Source organism: Plectropomus leopardus, chromosome 19 (genome assembly GCF_008729295.1).
Source record: "Plectropomus leopardus isolate mb chromosome 19, YSFRI_Pleo_2.0, whole genome shotgun sequence".
In the NCBI taxonomy this organism is placed as follows: Eukaryota; Metazoa; Chordata; class Actinopteri; order Perciformes; family Serranidae; genus Plectropomus; species Plectropomus leopardus.
Genome location: NC_056481.1, coordinates 9,408,921 through 9,427,373, shown reverse-complemented (window position 1 = coordinate 9,427,373; position 18,453 = coordinate 9,408,921). Strand labels below are relative to the sequence as shown.

The 18,453-nt window shown below is 39.4% G+C and overlaps 1 protein-coding gene across 1 annotated transcript in view; it reads right to left on the bottom strand.

Moving 5' to 3' along the window:
- Window positions 1–18,453, bottom strand: part of LOC121959295 (disintegrin and metalloproteinase domain-containing protein 12) — a 104,498-nt gene that overhangs the window by 36,948 nt on the left and 49,097 nt on the right. The window contains exons 4-6 of the mRNA XM_042508543.1: window positions 14,702–14,780; window positions 8,060–8,136; window positions 5,472–5,658 (exon numbers count right to left, since the gene is read on the bottom strand). Of these exons, the coding sequence (XP_042364477.1) occupies window positions 5,472–5,658; window positions 8,060–8,136; window positions 14,702–14,780 (343 nt within the window). The remainder of the gene's footprint in view (window positions 1–5,471; window positions 5,659–8,059; window positions 8,137–14,701; window positions 14,781–18,453) is intronic.

The following is an 18,453-nucleotide window of genomic DNA, read 5'->3' as shown; positions in this document are numbered from 1 at the left end:
AATATTCTCCCTCTTCTTCCCTCAGCTCCCTTTTACACACCAATGCTGCTTCAACATCAGAGAATGAAGGTGAATAAAGAGGCCAGTATTCTTTTACAAATTTATATGATGAAGAGAATTTAAGAACAAAGGCCAGCTTACCAGCCTGAGAGCTTTCAAGCACGGTCTTCATTAGGCAAATGGAGCTGGCTCAGGTGTGGACGAAGATGAAAACTGTATAATTGAGCTCAGTGATTAGATTCTCTTCACCATCCACACTTTAGGCTGGCATCCAATACTTCATTTAATCCAAAGGTTTTTACAGCACACTTCAGAAATGATCCCTTCGGTCCCATTATTCTGTTTTTAGCCGTGACAGGGACGGCATTTTCAAAATGCCATTACATGTTGTGTTCGGGTTTGGACAGCGTTAGCTATTTGCAGGAACTGGTGTTGTTGACGTTCAGCTCCTGTCAGCTCGCCATCATATCTCTGTCCCCTTCTCCATCTGACTCTCATCATCCAGGGGCACTCTGCCAACACGCCTCTTTATCTTCAGACCCTCAAGCAGGGCACATTGTAGCTTATCAAAGCAGCAGCAGCACACCTCGCTGCACTCGTGTAACAGGCTGAGGTGAGCTCGCTTGTATGCCACCGACAACCAGACTTTATGTTCTCACTCTTTTGTGTACCCCCTAACAAGACCTCTTGCTCCTCCGGTTGCAATTATTGTAAATATCCTTCACTATATTTCTATTTTTCATGTTGTTAATCACCTGAAGGATTCCCGTGTTTGACCACCTCCCTATAAACCACATCTGTTTTCCCCTCTAACTCTGGCACCTCTTGCTGTGCTAGGAGGGGTAGGGAGGTAATATGTGAAATGAAACGAGACATTGTGATCAGATAAAACATATTAAAGTATGCTTAAACCATATTTTTCACACCAGTATAAATTATCAATATGAGCCTGGTTTTGTTATCTTGTTCCCTCCTGCGTTTCTGACAGCTGCTTGTGCTGTTGTCAGGATTTCTTTGCTGAATCTTTGCAGCCTTCTTAACAATAAGGACGTTGTTTGCCATTGACGCCTGCATTATAATCATCAACAGGAATCAAAAACAACAGTGAAAATATTAGAAAAACCCATTGCTGCATGAACAAATAAAAACTAACTATGTATAAAAGGGAATAATGTTTTAGCCAGCAGCCATATGTTTGGCGTGCTTCCTGAAAACACACTCAGTGTCAATATAACCATAGTGAAATGATTAAAGAGTTTTTGTTTTTGGAAGTTTTTATGTCATTCTGTAGCTTCCCAGAAGTCTTCCTTATGTATAAAAATTGTATTTTTTATTTTTTTATTTTAAATTTAATTTTTGGTTGAAGTTAGTTTGTTTTAGTGTCAAAAAGTTAGTTTCCAAGCCATTTTAAAAATGTTTTCCCACATGTCCTGTCATAGGTTTCTGCATGATGACATTGCAATATTTAAATCCCCTTGCCCAGGCATGTCCAAAGTCCAGCCCAGGGGCCAATCATGGCCCTTGGACACATTTTAAATGACCTGTTGCTTGTCTTTCAAAATATACTCTAAGTGACCCGAAACTCATTATGGGTTAATCAAGTAAGCTTGCTGAATCTTCTCCGTTTTTTGGCTCATAGCAGGACGATCATACAGTTGTAGACATACAGAACTAATGTGTTTTCATTAAGAGACGATAAAACGTTGTTCGACTGGCTGAGTGGGATGTGGGAGAAAGTAGAACATAGGTTCCTTCCAGACTTGCTAATTCTCATACGATGATAATGATCATGATCATGACGATTATTATTATTATTATTATTATTATTATTATTATTAAATTTACTTACTTTTTCTCATTTACTTACATGTTCTTTTACTATATTAGTACATGACACCTACATATATAATCGTCTTCAATATGTATTGTCTATTGTTTGGATTATGTATAAGTTTCAACTTTTTCAGTTATTTTTATACCGTCTTCTTTTGTCCTTCGTAGGAGCAAGTGAGTGATCTATGTAAACATATAAAAAACAAAGGTATATACACATTTTCTATTTGTTAGCTTAATTTTGTAAGTTCCTACTGTCACTTTCTCCTTCCTATCTGTACTGCTTGAGCTGCTGTGACAAGTGAATTTCCCCGGTGTGGTATCAATAAAGTTTTATCTTATCTTATATTAACACTGCTGTCTCTGGTGTCTGACGGAAACCAAAAACTAAATTTAAAATTGGAAGGAAAAAAAAAAAAGCAAGCAAACATAGAAAGAAAGAGGCGTAACAGCTTCAACAGCAAAGGCTACCACTTTCAGGAGTGATGGAAAGTTTAATACTTTTTCAGTGGAAGATAAAACAGCTGAATTTGTCTAATCTGTATGTGATTTTTTTTTATGTTAACTATATATTGTGGGAAGCAACTGCCCTCCTCTGAAATTTTTCACATTGTGTAATCCGGCCCCCTTTTAGAAAAGTTTGGACCCCCCTGCCCTAGCCCACCCTTGTACGTCGTTAGTGAGCCAAGCCTTCGCAAAGAACTGTGTGTTGCTGATCTTCTGATGAAGCTATATTCCTTGAACCCCCAAACTGACACAGAAGCTAAACAATGCCATGAAGGTCAGTCTGAGTTCAGTCAGGACCACTTTCTTTATCCTCCATTCATTCAATATTCTAACTCACTCCCTCTGCTTCTTCCAATCAGCTGATTATGACCATTTGCTCCTCCAGTTAAACCCATCAAACTTTGCCACGATCTCCCAATCAGCCAATCACGGACGTCAGCTTTTCCAATTAATCATTAATCAAGCAATCATGCTGCTACTGTCTACTGTTTAACTTTGAATCTCCTGTCTGCTGCCATCAGCTGTCATTTTAGGTGGAATCGTCACCTTCAGTCATCACCCAGTGCCCCGGTCGAACTCATCAAAAGTCCAATCCTCATCACATCCACATCACCTTATTCATCTCATCATCACCAAGCAGCAACCCCAGGTGCTGCAAAATGAAGCCAACAAAGAGGTGTAGTTCCTAAAATAGCCACTTGAGACTGGCTCCAAAAGTGAGTCAATCCCTATAGACCCCAATGTTAAAATACCCAACGTTACAGCAGAAAAAAAACATGCTTACAGCAAAAAAATTTTGGTCTCTGTAGCTACCTTCAGGATTCATGCAACTGCACAGGAGGTGATTTTTTACACAGCTCAGCAGCTAACATTTTATTAAGGCTTAACATCACACATAATTAAGTCCCCGGCTTCTCAGTCAGATCCGGTCCTCGCTCCTCCACAGCACCAGCCTCTCACCCAAAAAAGGTCACTTCAGACTCCAGGAAAACCACAATTGTGATGGTCAAAATGCTTAAATTGAGGCTTCAAAACAGGGGTCCACAAGCCAACGGGTGTCATTTTTACAGTCTATGATCACCACCGTCACCAGCGCCTAGACTCCATAGAGTGGTTTCCTTTTCTATTACGTCTTCACCAGCCCCCCCGAAAAATACTTCATACTGCACTTTTTACTGTGCAATTTGAGGTTACTTTTTTAAAGCAATCTCATTCCAAACTCCTAAAATATTCTCATTTATTTATTGACATTCTAGTGTCATCCTGGAACGTAAAGATGCACACATGCACACTCGAATGTTTGCATACACCCACCCACACCCACACACACACACACACACACACACACACACTTATAATTAGTCTTGATCTTTTTATTGTTTTTTGTTGACCCCATTGTATATTGCTCACATCAAAGTATTGTAATTTATTGTATTACTTGTATTAACCTTTGTTGAGGTATTTCTATAAGCCAATTTGGGTTTCTAACATTTCCGACGCCCTTGTTTTTTCTGTATTCTTTTTGACCTGATTTCTGTTACTGTTTTTAATAAATGAAATGAAATCAAGATCAGATGGACAGGGATATCTAAAACATAATATTTAGACACAAAAGTGAAGCTGCAATATGTGATGACTTGGGATGAGAATGTGTTGATGTTTCCGTTTGAGAAACCCAGAAAAGAACAGACAAGCCATTTAAAAACTTCCGATAACAACAATCAGCTTTAAGAAAATGGAAAGTCACCGACATTTATGCTGCATCACATCTCTGCGCCTTGTCTTTGTGGATCCTTGAACATCTATTTCATCTTTTACAGCGCCTATCTCTGTGTCTCTTTGTATTGACCTGATAAATCAGCCGTGTTCGTCCACTCCTGCCATCCTTCACCGGTCAGATAGAGATCACTGGAGTCTGTGTTTTCCACTTATCAGAGCTCATCATCTTTAAAGCTGTGTTCCCTCTGAGGAGAGAGACTCCCTGTGACCATGGCCCTGTGATTTACCCCGGCGCTCAGTGGGGTAGTAAGGATGCTGAGTGTAGGGTGAGGGATAGGGTGGAGGTTTCTAAAAAGTAAGCTGTTTAATTCTGGATGGACGCTTGCTGAAGGCATGATGTACAAGCCTGCACTCTGATCTCGCTTTCAGAGCAAATGAACAGCCAATGTACTTTCCACAGGCGTTTATCAACCCCGGCTCTCCATACACTCCACATCACTAATGGACACCGTCAGATCAGATGGAAGGAATGAGTGAATAATTCAACAAGTAGTAGCCTCTGAAATATATAACAGGCCACTTACCGATATCTGCATCACAAATGACCTTTTTAAAGAGGGTTAGGTGAGCAATCTTTTATACTCTATCTGCGGTCAGAATCCAAATACAGGCTACAACAAGAAACATCATTTTTCACCTTAGCTGGCTGACCCCAGATTTTCTGACTTCTTTTTTTTCCTTTTAATATCACAGTGCGATTAAAACACCAACTCAAACATTCATGATGAAAACACAAAGAAAAGCAGAATCAAAAGGCTCAATGTGTTTTAAATGCAGGGAATCTGGGGAAACTTAAGGCTTGAGTCTAAAAACTTGGTAATTGGAAAATAATTGGAAATAAAAACATTCTTCCGCACACTTTTAAAGAGCAAACAGAGACGCTTTAAAGTTCCCATGAAATCAAATCCATTGTTTGGAAGGTTAGTTTTGAAATAGGTTACAGATCTCTAATTACCCTTTAAATATGTAATAAGTTATGACACTATTTTAATTACTTTATCGAAATCATGTAACTAACTACATTTGACAACCTTTTTATTATTTTTTTAAATAAATGTTTAAAACAGGCAATAAAGCTGAAAATGTCTAGAAACAGGCTTTATGGTGGTCTCATGCAGATTTGAAGTATAAATGTTATTTTCGCCTATTGTATTTTAAAAGTCCTGCATGATGGCACCCCAAAACAGAAAGTGCAAGCACCTACAAGCTGAGCATACAAAGCATATTTTTCAAAACAATAACAGAAAAGAAGGAAGAAATCTTGAGGATAGATGCGCTCTTTCACATGACATCGTCAGTACACAGTTTACTTATAGCTGGAGGTAAAATGCAGACAAGTTAATGATCCTTACCCTTGTGCTGAAAGCCCTGAACGGACTGCTGTCTGCATGATCAGTGGAATAGGATATGTTGAAATCATGGCCACAGGTGCCAGGAGCAAAACTGAGGTGTTCGGCTGTGTAGATCCAGTGAGTCCCATCGGTGTGATCAGCAGATGGTTCCAGTATGTAGGATTTGCCTTCAAGAGTTATGAAGCCCCTGCAGAGAGAGGAAATCTCTCAGAGGTTAGATGAGGTACCACGTTATATTCTATTCATTTTTCCAGAAGTCAAATACTGGAACTGCAGTGAAACACATTAGATATGCATAAAGAAACTAGAATGTTAATATTGATTTGGCTGAAATAAAAGGGATTCTGACTTTTGTGTGACTTTCTAGTGTTACACGAAAGATGATACATCGTCGTGATGAGTGCACTGAGGAGTTGTATCTGTTAAGTTTTTCCACTTTTCTCTTTTTCTTAACTTTTCTCATGTTTAAACAGTGGTCTCTGTAATTTAAAGTGACATCCTCATGCAGTGAGACTGGATAAAATGTGAGATTCTCACAAACCTTGCACAATATTCACAAACACATGAACTCACACTAACCCCCCCTCCCTGAGCACAAAGCCTGAATACTGCCAACCCAAACCACGAACAATTTGTCTTAGATGAGCCAGGCAATGTGAAGCTCTCTGTCGAAAAAAGTTCTGTACATCTGTCATTGTGCAGAGACAGAAAAACTGAAATAAATAAATTAATATTAAAACCAAGGGCAACGGCAAGGGCTTAACAATCAGGTTAATCACTCGCCAAAGGGTGAAGACATTTGGCTGGTTTGTAAAAACATTCCTGATGGTGTCCAGTGATATTTCTGCAATCATCACTCCCGTCTGACATCTGCAAACAGCGTTTCCAACACTGGAATTCTTCACCCTTTCTGAGGCCATACAATATGTCAGGTTTACTGCTTTTCAACAGTACATGCAGGGTGTCATCTCAACATATTAATGTAGCAAAATTCATTACTTACTGAGGTCTGTTGACAAGCCATTCCTCACAGTTGTACACTCGAGACTTACGACTTGGCCTCAAGTCAGACTTAAAGGATAATTCGTTTTTATTACAACCTGGGTCTGATCATTCTAATTTTAATAACCACTTTTATGGTTTTGATGACATTGTGCACACCAAAATAATTAATCAAGTTGTAAACAAGCCAACAGTTTACAGTCCCTCCAGGATTTTGCAATTTTGTCCTGAAATGCCTGATTTTAAAGCAGCTTTTCTAAAAAAAAAAAAAATTGTTGAAATGTTTATAGGGGTGTTTTTGCAATAAAATTGCAGGGCAAGATAAAACTGCAAAAATAGTTTTGATGTTGTCACAGATTATCGAGGATAATCAGCTTTTGCTGCCGTTCCGTCTCCTCCTGCTCTCTGCCCAATTTGCACAAGCTTACAAAAGCACATCGCGATCTCATCTCTGCTCATCATATTTTCCTGCTTGTGCAGAAGCCTTGAAGCAACGGTTATCACCCAACATCAAGCCATTAATCTCACATCTACACCCAAACAGCTTGACTCTGTCATTATAGCTCTTAATAACCGGTGGGTAACATTAGCTGTGTGATGCTTACAGTTAGCCCTGTAACTGTGTGTGTGTAACTCTGTCCCAGACACAGAGCTGCGATCCCGCAGCAGTAGTCTCATGATACAGAGAGAGAGGGGCTAAGTGGATCAATATGCATCACGAGCTTTAAAATAAAATGAGATCCATTCTAAATAGTCAAATTTGCAGTGAAGTTGTAGGGACTGGACAAAATTCACAGGGATTGGCTTCATTCGCATTAACTGTTGCCATCGCAACATCCTGGAGGGACTAAGTTTAGTCACATTACCTACATTGTTTTATTTGGAGGTAAAGTCAAAAGTGAGCACCAGAGATGTCACTTATAATCACTTTTTTGTCAGTGTTGTGGACTTGACTGCATTTTCACTTAGTCTTGTCTTGTTCTCAGATAAAGAGGACTCTGCATTTGATTTTAAGACCTCAGTTGCAGGGACATCACTAAATGGCCTGTGCAAAAAATGAGTGTTATATTAAGATGGTTAAGTTGATTTCAGCTTCCTGCTGTTCACTTGTATTTGTTTGCTCATAGAAAACAAAGCAAAATTCCCACACATAAAATTCACCTCAGCAATATCTTTTGATTATTTTAAGATATTTCTCATGGTATGCTTATATATACACACATACTGCATATATGGCAATAAAAGAGGTGAATAAAGAGTAATCTTAATTTGTTTTCTTTGGCTGTTTTTATAGGAATGTAGATCTTTTAGAGCAATTTAAGGAGTGCATGGTTTGCATGTTCCATGTTTTATAGTAAATGTGTCATGCAGTGTGGGACTCGCACTGGTCTTGGTCTTCACTTGTCTCAACTCCTCAAAGTCCTGTTCTTGTCTGTCTCTATAAATTGGCTTGTTGGTCTGGACTTGGTCTCAGTTTAGCCGGCTTAAAAAATGCTTCTTGTACAAGAAAAACACTACGCACTACACACAGTGCAGATATGACAAGTATTTGCTTTGTAACATGAAAACATCTCTAACACACTTACTTAATACCAGCACAGGTACTGAGGCTGACGTCTGAGTTGACATGACCCTCCACCTCACCGTGATAGTAGCAGTTTGCCTGAGGGAACACAGACAAAAAGACATAAGTATTTAAAATTCAACACAGGAGGAATGGGACCGGTGTGACTCCAAACATGTCTTTAGGTTTTACGCACAGATCAACAACAGCCGTCCCAGCAGATCACTGTGAAATATGAGCAAATTAACTCTTGGGGAATAGCCTTTTGCAGAGTTAGCAGCAGCCATTCACACTCATCACCACAGGCTGATGATGGCTGAAATCTGTGCGGAGTTTCCCATTTCCCAGAACAATCTTTGCATGCTGCCCTGTTCCCAGGTACCCGCTTTCACGGACCACCTGTCAAGCTGCAGCAGGGAGTAACGAAAGTGTATTAAGCCCATGTTTATTGAACCAGGCCTGGCAGCGTGAGGGCGGGGAGGAAGCGTCTGGTTTAGAGTGAAAACAGCCCCTCTGCTACAGTTTGACGGCCTTGCTCAGGTGAGGTCTGACCAACGGCTCCTTCTGCCACCCTGCTCTGGAAAACAAGGAAATGTGAGTTTTCCACCCCTCCTTGAATGCCTCTAAATATAGAGTGCAGACAGTAAAACTCAACGTCCAGCCTCCTTCGAGGTGGCTACCCTTGAGAGGCTGCTGATTATGCATGTTGGGAGCCTGAATGAGTTTCTGGCATTAAAGGGGATCTTTACTTCATCTTGCATCACAGCACTTCGTCACAGTAATTCTGCAATAAAACTATATTAATCAATTAAAGTTTTTTTTTTCCTGCAGAGTCACAAGCCAGTTAAAACAGCATCGATTGGGTTATCCTTTTCTCAAATCTGGATATAGTATTGATCCCACTCACCGAACCCTTAAAGGGACAGTTCCTCCAATCAAAGATATGTTTGTACTATCCACCAACCTTAACATCACACAGGAGGAAGTGTGCATCTGCTTCTGGAAAGAATCATTGCTGTTGAATTTTTCAAATGTTTTTTTGTCATTTTTTTTGGTACACCACAAGCCCAGAGTCATTTAGTTCCATTATATTTGAGAGAGGGCAGGCAGACATCTCAGTATCTCCAAAACTCTGTAACTCACACCAAAACAACAAATAGCACCACAGTTAAGAGGAAAAATATGTTTTTTATTACTTTTATTACTTTACCTATAAGGATCCCTTTAGTAAGATATTCCGTCAAATCCCTTTACTTTATGAAATGTGAAAAGGGTAGCTTAAAGTAATGAACCCTGAGAAAATGATCACCCAACTGTGTGTTTTAGCCTTGTTGAGGTTGAATTTGTTTTGGTTTTATGTCTCGCAACTTTAATTTCTTGGTTCTGTCTGCCAAAAAGTTAGTGACTCGTTGGTGAGCATCAAGGTTGGGTACCATCTGCATCTTAACCGATACCCGTATCACTTCTGGTACCTGGAATTTGGTACAGGTACCCAACGGTATCTTTTACATACCTTAATTTCTCTGTAATAACAAAAGTTTAATTTTTGCTTCGCAGGACTTCGGCCCCTTGTCTAAATCCTGATTCACTCTTGAGTTGGGTATCCAACCCTAGTCAGCATAGAGGAGCCAACACAAAAGACCAAAACAAAGCTAAAAGAGGAGTGATGGCTGGATTTACATTTTACAGTTCAAACAAGGACTGCACCTAAAGAAAATACTGGAGCACACGATTCATTTAAATATTTAATATGGTGCAAACGACTAATGTTACAATGCACACTGCGACTTCATGAAGTTAACACTTATCAAATATTTAAGTGAATCATGTACTGCAGCATTTTCTTCGGGTGCAGTCCTTTTGAAGTGGTCCATTAAACTGGTTGCTGTAATTCGTCCATTCTGTGAGCACCGACCTCCGCCTGTGGAGAGGCTGAAGTGACTAACATTTGTTGGACTGCCAAAAACATGACTCCAAAGGAATGATAATTTTTGCTTCACGTCCATTGGATGTGAAATAAGGCAACTGTCTGCTAATATATTTGCCATAACAACTTTAAACATTGATAATAGCGAGGCCAAAAAAAGAAACAAACAAAGAACAATAGTTAAAATTTAAAGAACTAGAATGCAAATTTTGACATATCATATCTTTATTTAGTGAAATTAACAATTAATTATTTAGGTTTTTGTTGTTTGTTAACAAAAGAGTAGATACGAGATTGGGCAAGAGATTTGTTAAGATAGTTTACCAACTTGGAACTGCATCCAAAATTGCAACCCTGTCTCAGAAAACGTTTAAATACTACTAATGAAAGAAAATTGGACTACAAAAAAATGCTTCCAATAAACATAATCCATACAGGACTAACATTTCATCCAAATTGCATTTGGCAAAACACTAACATAGCATATAAACGTAATTCTTTAGAGACAGGGTTGAAAAATGGATTTGACTTTCGGAACCTAAACCTATGCCGTCGCAAAAAACAATATCTTATTCTGATGACATTCAAGAAGCGGACCCATAGCCTTGAAAGCCTTCATCTGTTTGGCTACTTTCCATATCTGTACCTGGAGGTGTACTGAAAGAGAACTATCCATTATAGCAAGGTAAAAAGGTGCAATGAAAGGACAGCCCATTACATGAAATATGAAATTTTAGTGTAGCAAGGAGGAGCAGGGCTGGATTTAGTGCACGGAGTTAATGCTACCACCTCATGTTTCTTTGATGAGATCATGACTGTGATGCATCGATATAAAGGATATGAATAGACTTTTTGTTTCTAAGGTTTCTGCAGAGAGAAATGAGAAAGGAAAAGTGCTTACATCTTCATATCTACAATAAGAAAGATTAATATCTAATACCAAGATTATTGCGGGAGGCAACCCCGAGGTGTGAACATTACATTGTTTATCATATGCATTTATTATTCTAAGTTAACTCTTCAATACCCATGTTAGAGAGTCATATTCCCGGATGGCTTTTGTTTCAGCACATGGCACTCATTTATTGTATTGTATGAGAAAACAGAGAGGATGTAAAACAGACAAGAGGGAACTGAGGGAGGGCTGACTCACGCTGAAGTCACTCCCGGCAGTACCTTGCCTTTGACACACAACTGAACCCTCTAGATCCCTTGCCCAGATCACTATATCAGTCTCCTCCCTGCCGGCAGGACAAATAAATTAACTACGGATCAGTCTCAAAAGATCTGGCCCTTTCCAGTAAAAAAGACCCTCCCATGAAGAGTTAGCTGTGGTCATGAGAGAGGAATGAGAGGAGGGACGGAGGTCGAAAGATTACTTCAAACTCATTCTTAGCAGGTAGAAACAGGTTGTTGGCAGTGATACTCTGGTCCATCCATTCAATTTTTAATCCAGCCATCCATCAAGTGCAGAATTAATTAGTTGATTAATAAACCAGGTGCTTAACAGGAAATCATTAGGAAGTCATTTAATGCAAACATGAAGCAGAAATACCATACATTTGCTGGTTCGAGTTTCTCAAATGTTAGGATTCGCTGCTTTTCCTTGTTTTTTCACTTACATATTTTGGGCTGTTAATTGTAAAAAAAATAATTAAAAAAAGCAATGTAAGGGGCTAGGCTTGTTATAATAACTACTTTTGTTGGATGATATATCATCCAAGAAGTAATTACGATTAACGACATGGTTGCCACTTTGATTTCATTTTGCGCCACTGACATAATGATAATGTAATAGCATAATAATGCAGTACACCCTTTCAGAGAGCAATTAATAGTTCAATTTTAAGAATATTCAGACAACAGAATTGGAACAGAGCGCTGCAGTGACGACATTTTTCTGCAGGCCAAACTGTCAAATATTGATATTGAATAATCATATTGAACTGCCAAATCTGATTCGACTGGCCTAATTCTGAATCGGGTACAGCCCTACGTTAGTCCATATCGAGGCAGGCCTAATGAAAACATCATCCTGGGCTCTGGGAAATTGTGATGCCACTTTTCATTATCCTCAAATATTCTACAAACTTAATAATTAAATAAATGTATCTTGATTAGGAAAACAACCAGTTGCAGCAGCCCAAAAAAATCATTAATTCATCCACATAACCATCCATTCATGTGCTAGCTATCTGAGTTGTGGTCACCCTGTGCTGACCTGCTAAAACCCTTTCATTGTCTTTATGCTTTGGAATGGCAGCAATTCTGATGAGCTGGCCGAGCCCAGCCAACGACAGTCCAGCTCTGGTCTCACAGCAGGCTCAAGTGGAAAATATTGTTCATTTTACTGTGTGGGCTGACCATTATTGAATTATATTAATCTCCTCTTTGGTGGATTTCAGCATAAGTAGGCCAGCCATTTTGTACACAGACCTCACAGCATGTCTATTATTATGCTTTCTGGGTATCTGAACAAAAATTAGACGTTTAATTGCTTTCCAAACTGCAGATGATCAAATCACTGAAATCAGGCGAGCAGGTGGAAGCTCTGAGGCATGAAAAATGTTCCACATGGTGCAGCCATATCACACTCATTCATTACAGTGCAATGTACATGCAGTTTCCTAACAGCCTTTCTGTTTCTGAACCTCAAATAAAAATCCTTCAATATAGGGATATTTATGGATCCGTGGAACATGTTTTCAAAGAGCCATTGTATTTGAAAGCGGAACATATTTTGCTCAGGAAAAAAAAATAAAAAAACAACTAAAAAAAAAAACAAACAACTGAGCTCAACGAAGATGATATTTAACACAGCACTGAAAGCAAATCATAAAACATTTAAAGAACACCAAAAACACAACCTTTTGTGAGGTAATTAACTCATAAACTACGATAAAGAAGATGTGATTAAAATTCAACCCACTGAAAGTAAATATTGGTAATATGTTACATTTCTATGTTACTGAGTTGCCGATATGTTGAAACTTTACGTTTCAAGGATGCTGTGGTTAATGTCTTTAGGCACAAAAACCAATTGCCAATTGCTTTAACGAAAATACCCACTTTTGGTGGCTGAAAAGCAGCTGGAAACACACTCACGTCTCTATACATCTGTTTTTCATCCCAGCAGGTAATGCAGCAATGTCTCAGCAAAAATAAACTACTTTTCATCCCACTAAAAATGTGTGGTAGAAGATGCAGCGATGACTGTAAAAAACAACCACTTTTTCAAGCACTGATCCAGCAGGAAATGCAGTGATTTCTGGGTAAAAAACAATAACTTATGAAGCAATATTCTGGATGTAAACACAGCAATGACTTGCTTAAAAATGTGGTCAAAATGTGGTCTGAAGCTGGGCAAGCGTCTTGCCTCGGTGCTACACCATCCATGATCATCAGTGACAAAGTCAGCTCATACACTACATCACTTTAGAAATGTTGACATTGATGAAACGTACAAATGTAACATAACCAATGCTGCAGAAACATACAATAGAGGTGTGCCATATCATATCATTCATGATAATACCAATATCATTTTTTATTCATATCGTGATAATGGAAATATTTTGACTTGTTGACATAATGGACATAATGAAAGTGAAACAGCTACTGCCTCCACAGTGGAGGTGTTAAGTCCCAGCTAACTTCGGTGGAGCAGAATGAGCGGCATCATTTGGCATGAGCATCCCGACATCTTTTAGCGCTTTATCGCTCAGAGTAAACTTAGTCAGAGGCTCTTCTGACAGCAGCACAGCGGGGGGTATTTCCTCTTTTTCTCTCTCTTCTTTCTGCGCATTTAGATGTGTAATTTGTGGTTGATCATATTTGTTGTAATCTTTACATTTTACACATAATCTGAATCTCACTGTGAGAGAGAAATGAGAGAATTTTTATTTATTTTATTTTAAGTTATGTTACTGTTACATTTATGTTGACAAATAAAACTGTTGCACTTATTTTGTTACAGTTGTATGTTTTTTAAATTAAATAAAATTAATCAAATATTCTCTCTTTTTGTCATACCATCGACAATATCTTTTGCAAAAATACCCTGAAATATCATAATACTATTTTAACATAAAAACACATACATTCTTCTTGTGTCTGGGCTGTTGTAATTATAAAGTAAAAAGTGCTGGCACTGCACGCTGTTGGAGCTGTGGTGAAAATATGTGCTTCTTGATGTGAACCCTCAGTCAGAATTACTGCAAAATCACACGTCATTTGAGAGACTTCACAGATGTATTTTAGACGGAGGCGCAATCTTAGTTTAACAAGTACGAGGCTCATGAATGCAATGACAGGTGCTGAATGTTTCGCAGTCAGTGTAACTTCTGAAGTGCACTTAGATGTATGTTCTTGCAGCCCTGCGTTACAAATCATTTTTGGGAGTGGTTTGAAGTTTATCCATTATAAAAGACTTGAGCTGTTCCCTAAAACTGAGTCTGACCTCTGTGCACCTTTTATTTCATCAAATATGAATCTGCTGGCAGGGAACGAAAATGGGCTCGCTCACCTATGCAGGCTTCTTTATGCATGAGACTACCCACTTCCAGGCAGTTTTAAAGTGGGTCTACCTGTGACATCAGTTTGTCTTTGCTTCCTCGCTGACTCTAAGAAGAGCACAGTGAAGCAGAACCAAGAGGAAGAAGGGCTGCACAGAAGATGAAGAATCGTGTAAGCCTTAATAATAATTTAAAAAAAGAAAATAAAGAGGTGTTAACATACCGTGAAGTTGTGAGGGCCTGTGACTGCAATGCCATCTTCCAGGTAATGGGTTTCTGTATAGTTACTTGCAAACAGCCCCCTGGAAAGGATAAACAAAGACAACAAACACTCAGGATTGACCCTAAGGGGCTTCTTCATTCTAAAAAAAATCAATCGCAATGTCTCAAGTCAGACTTGCATGGAAGATAAACAGTCTGATGTGATTTAAAATGTAACCCTGCTTTAGTATAAATTGAATTGAGCAGCTGTAGGCACCAAGAAAGAAAGAAAATGTTTTCTATTAAGTTGCTTTCACACCACATGCATGCACCTTGAAGAAGCATTCAATACCAATCCATAACTCATTCCATGTGATACGGTAGAACAGTAATTAGTTTACACATTGCAGACAATAGCGAGTAACGAGCAGATGGACGTAATAGTCTGATCTGATAAGAACGGGAATGGGGAGCTTATGTTGACGGGAAAACAGTGAAGAAATCATTTTTAGTTACAGATGGGGATCAATAACACTATAAAGTGACTCTCTGAGGTTACCAAGTGATCCATTTACACTTTATATCTAGAAAGTACAAATAAATCAACAGTGAATCTCTGCTGCAGGCAGACAGAGGTATTATTCGCTCCTCTTTCCCTTCTTCTGTAAGAATTGATGAAAGAGAAGCATAAATTCAGGGGTCACTACCATTTAGAGCTGTGAAGATTACCACAATACCTGGATAATGTGGCATCTTCTGCTTCCTCGTTTATCACCAATGGGACCAAACTCACTTTTGTTATCACTGATTCACAATTAAAACTCTCCACTAGCAAACCACTGCAAAGCTTTTACTGTGAGGCAACAGCTCCCTGTGGGTGTTTTCACTTTAGGTGTGATTGTTTCAAACCGTGCCCCAGCTCCCCTCTACCCACTCCTCTACCACTCAGCTTTCATATTAGTATGTCATTTTGTGCTGGAGTACACTTGCGCATGTACACAGCCCGATACAGTGAGTGGCAGTATGCATGTAGTTGGTTTGCAATCTACCAGTGCTCACAAAAAAGAAGAAGCAACCACTCGCATCATCAGCTGGGCACATTTGATTATGTTCCTTGCGGAAAATGCACAGATACAAAGGTTTCAGAAGACAGTGTTGAGAAATGCCTTAACAACTCAACTCGCTTGTGGTTGTCCGTAAGGTGAGAAACAGACCAGTTGCTGACTAGAATCTTCTCTTTTGATTTCCACAGTGCATTTAAAAAAGCGTGGACAAGTTACCTAACCACTGACACAAGTTATGTTATAATTTCAGTGACTGCTGCACACACATATAGGGGCACGGTTGTTTTGACACCTCCTGTGGAACGTGCTCGAGTACACATGAATTGTGGCCGAGACCACCTTTTCAAGCAAACTCTGGCCTGTACACTTGTGTTTCGACTAATCAAACTAGCTGGACTTTGGGGTCAAGCCTTCTCAGATCCCGGCCCGGGTCCCTAATGTGAAACCACCCTTAAACAACAAGATGTTAGCGAGTGCTAACTCCTGGGTGTTTAAAGGTATGTCTTCTGTCAACAAAGATGTGGAACTTTAAGCATTTTTTCCCAGCAAAGATTTAAAAATGTTGAGGAGGAATGGGGAAAGAAAAAACAGCTACAGTAAACTCAAATATGTCATTAATACCATCATCAAGGTCTATATTGCTGATTACTTTCTGAATACATTAAACCACATCACATGGCCTTCTTCAGCTGAGGGAGTTGCTAAGTTGGCACAAAGATGGTTTAGATGATATCACATGACCGGAAAAAAAACAAGTAAGTTGGACCTTGAAAATGTATTTGTGTTACAAAAGTCAAAGAATAAACCATTAATATTTTGTCCACAAAGGAAACGCACTTGCAATTGTTGTACTTTTTTATGTGTTCATACTAAGCACAAATTATGCAAGTGAACAATGCTGCAAGATTTTAATGCATTCAGTTGTGCTGTGGCTCTGGGTCATCGATGGAATAGATTCAGCGGGTTTATATGTAAGTGTATGCAGCTGCTGTCCTCAAAAACGCTGCAAACTATTAACCTCACAGTCTCCTGTAGACTTTTTAAGCCTATAGGGGGATGATTTATTATGTGACACTCAAAAGATAGATTTTTGGTTGAGTATGCCACATAACCGTCGAACTGCGCTGACCTGTCACTGCAATGACAAAAAAAATCTTTACCGTCACAGCCATATGACAATGATGGCTGCCCTTCTTGTCACCTAAGGAGGTTACTGAGCACTGCTCCTCTGTCTGGCGGAGGGAAGGACACTCAGCAGGGAGGAGAGGATAAACAGCAGAAATAGATCAACAAATGAGCACAGATCCGAAAGAGCCATGTGGACTCCTCCTGGGTTGATTATTAAAGCATGCGCATGTGTGTTTGTTTTCACGATTTTTACGAGTGTGGATGAGCGTCCGTGTATTGTCCATACAGCGAGTGCATGTACAGTATTACACTACAGGACACCAGCAGATGGTTGGCTGGTGCTAATCCACAGCAGAGGAACAAACCTCAGCAGGCAGCTGGATTCTCTTACTGACCTCACCGCTGACAACCCAGCTGGGAGTGTCAGCTGTAACAACCCGGGGAGGGGGGTTATTTTGTTTGGGAGCTGTCAGCATGAGACACAATGCCTCCCCGCCCTCTACTCCTCTGCAGAGCCAAAGACCTGGTAATAATCATCGGATCAAAGCGAGGCCAAAAAGTAGAGAGAGCCAAATAAAATGATGTGTTTCTTCAGTCTTAATTAGGTCTGCGCTCTCAACCTCAACATCTGCCCACAACAGACAATCCTGTGTGGTGAGTGTGTGTGCATGTGTCTGCCTCACTGCTAGCCTGTAACACTCTGGGAGGGTATTAAAGAACATACTGCACACACCCATGTGTCTGCAACACAGAACCAAGAAACACACCTTTGTGGGTCTGCAACATCAGACCAAGAAACCATTCCTTAGTCCACCTGAATAAGTTGGGCTTGGTTAAATGTATGTCAGTTTGGGTTAATTTTGCTTTCCATAAACCAGCGCCCATTAACCAGTAAATAAACAGGATATTTTTAAGAATATGCAAAAAGTCTTTTGTTCTACCACTGTTAGATTGGTGATTTATAGGCCTGTTTTAGTAATCCACTGGAAATGCGACTGATTTGGCTCGTAATTAGCATTCCATGGCTGCTAACTCACATGGTTAGTAGCTTCATAACATACCGCTTAAAGGGTGCCAAGATTAGATTGTTTCCTGGCAACGGCAGATAACCCTAGTGCATAATGAGGAAAGCCTCCCCGCCATCGATTACAAGCATAATAGGAAGGAATCTTTAAATGGTCAGTATGAACAGAAGGGATGATTGCAGCAATCAAAAGTTGTTCCAGCGTTCAAAGGGGCACCTGGCTATTGTTTTAAGACACACTTGAAAATAGGCTCAGGTGGTATGTATTGTATACCTTCATACCATCTTGAAATTTCACACATTATCATCGCTCCCCAGCAAGTGCGCTACTTGCTTTCAGCTCTTAGTCTAATAAATACACAATAGAAACCCATACCTATTTTCCCTTTAATACAGTCTTTTCGTGTAGGTTTTAGTATATTTATGATAACTGCTCATTTTAATATTTTATAGAACATAATTTATCCTAATATTGCTATATCATATAATTATGATGCACTGTAACACACTTTGGTGATGCACTTCATACTGTGGACTTTATATTGTTTCCACAATAGT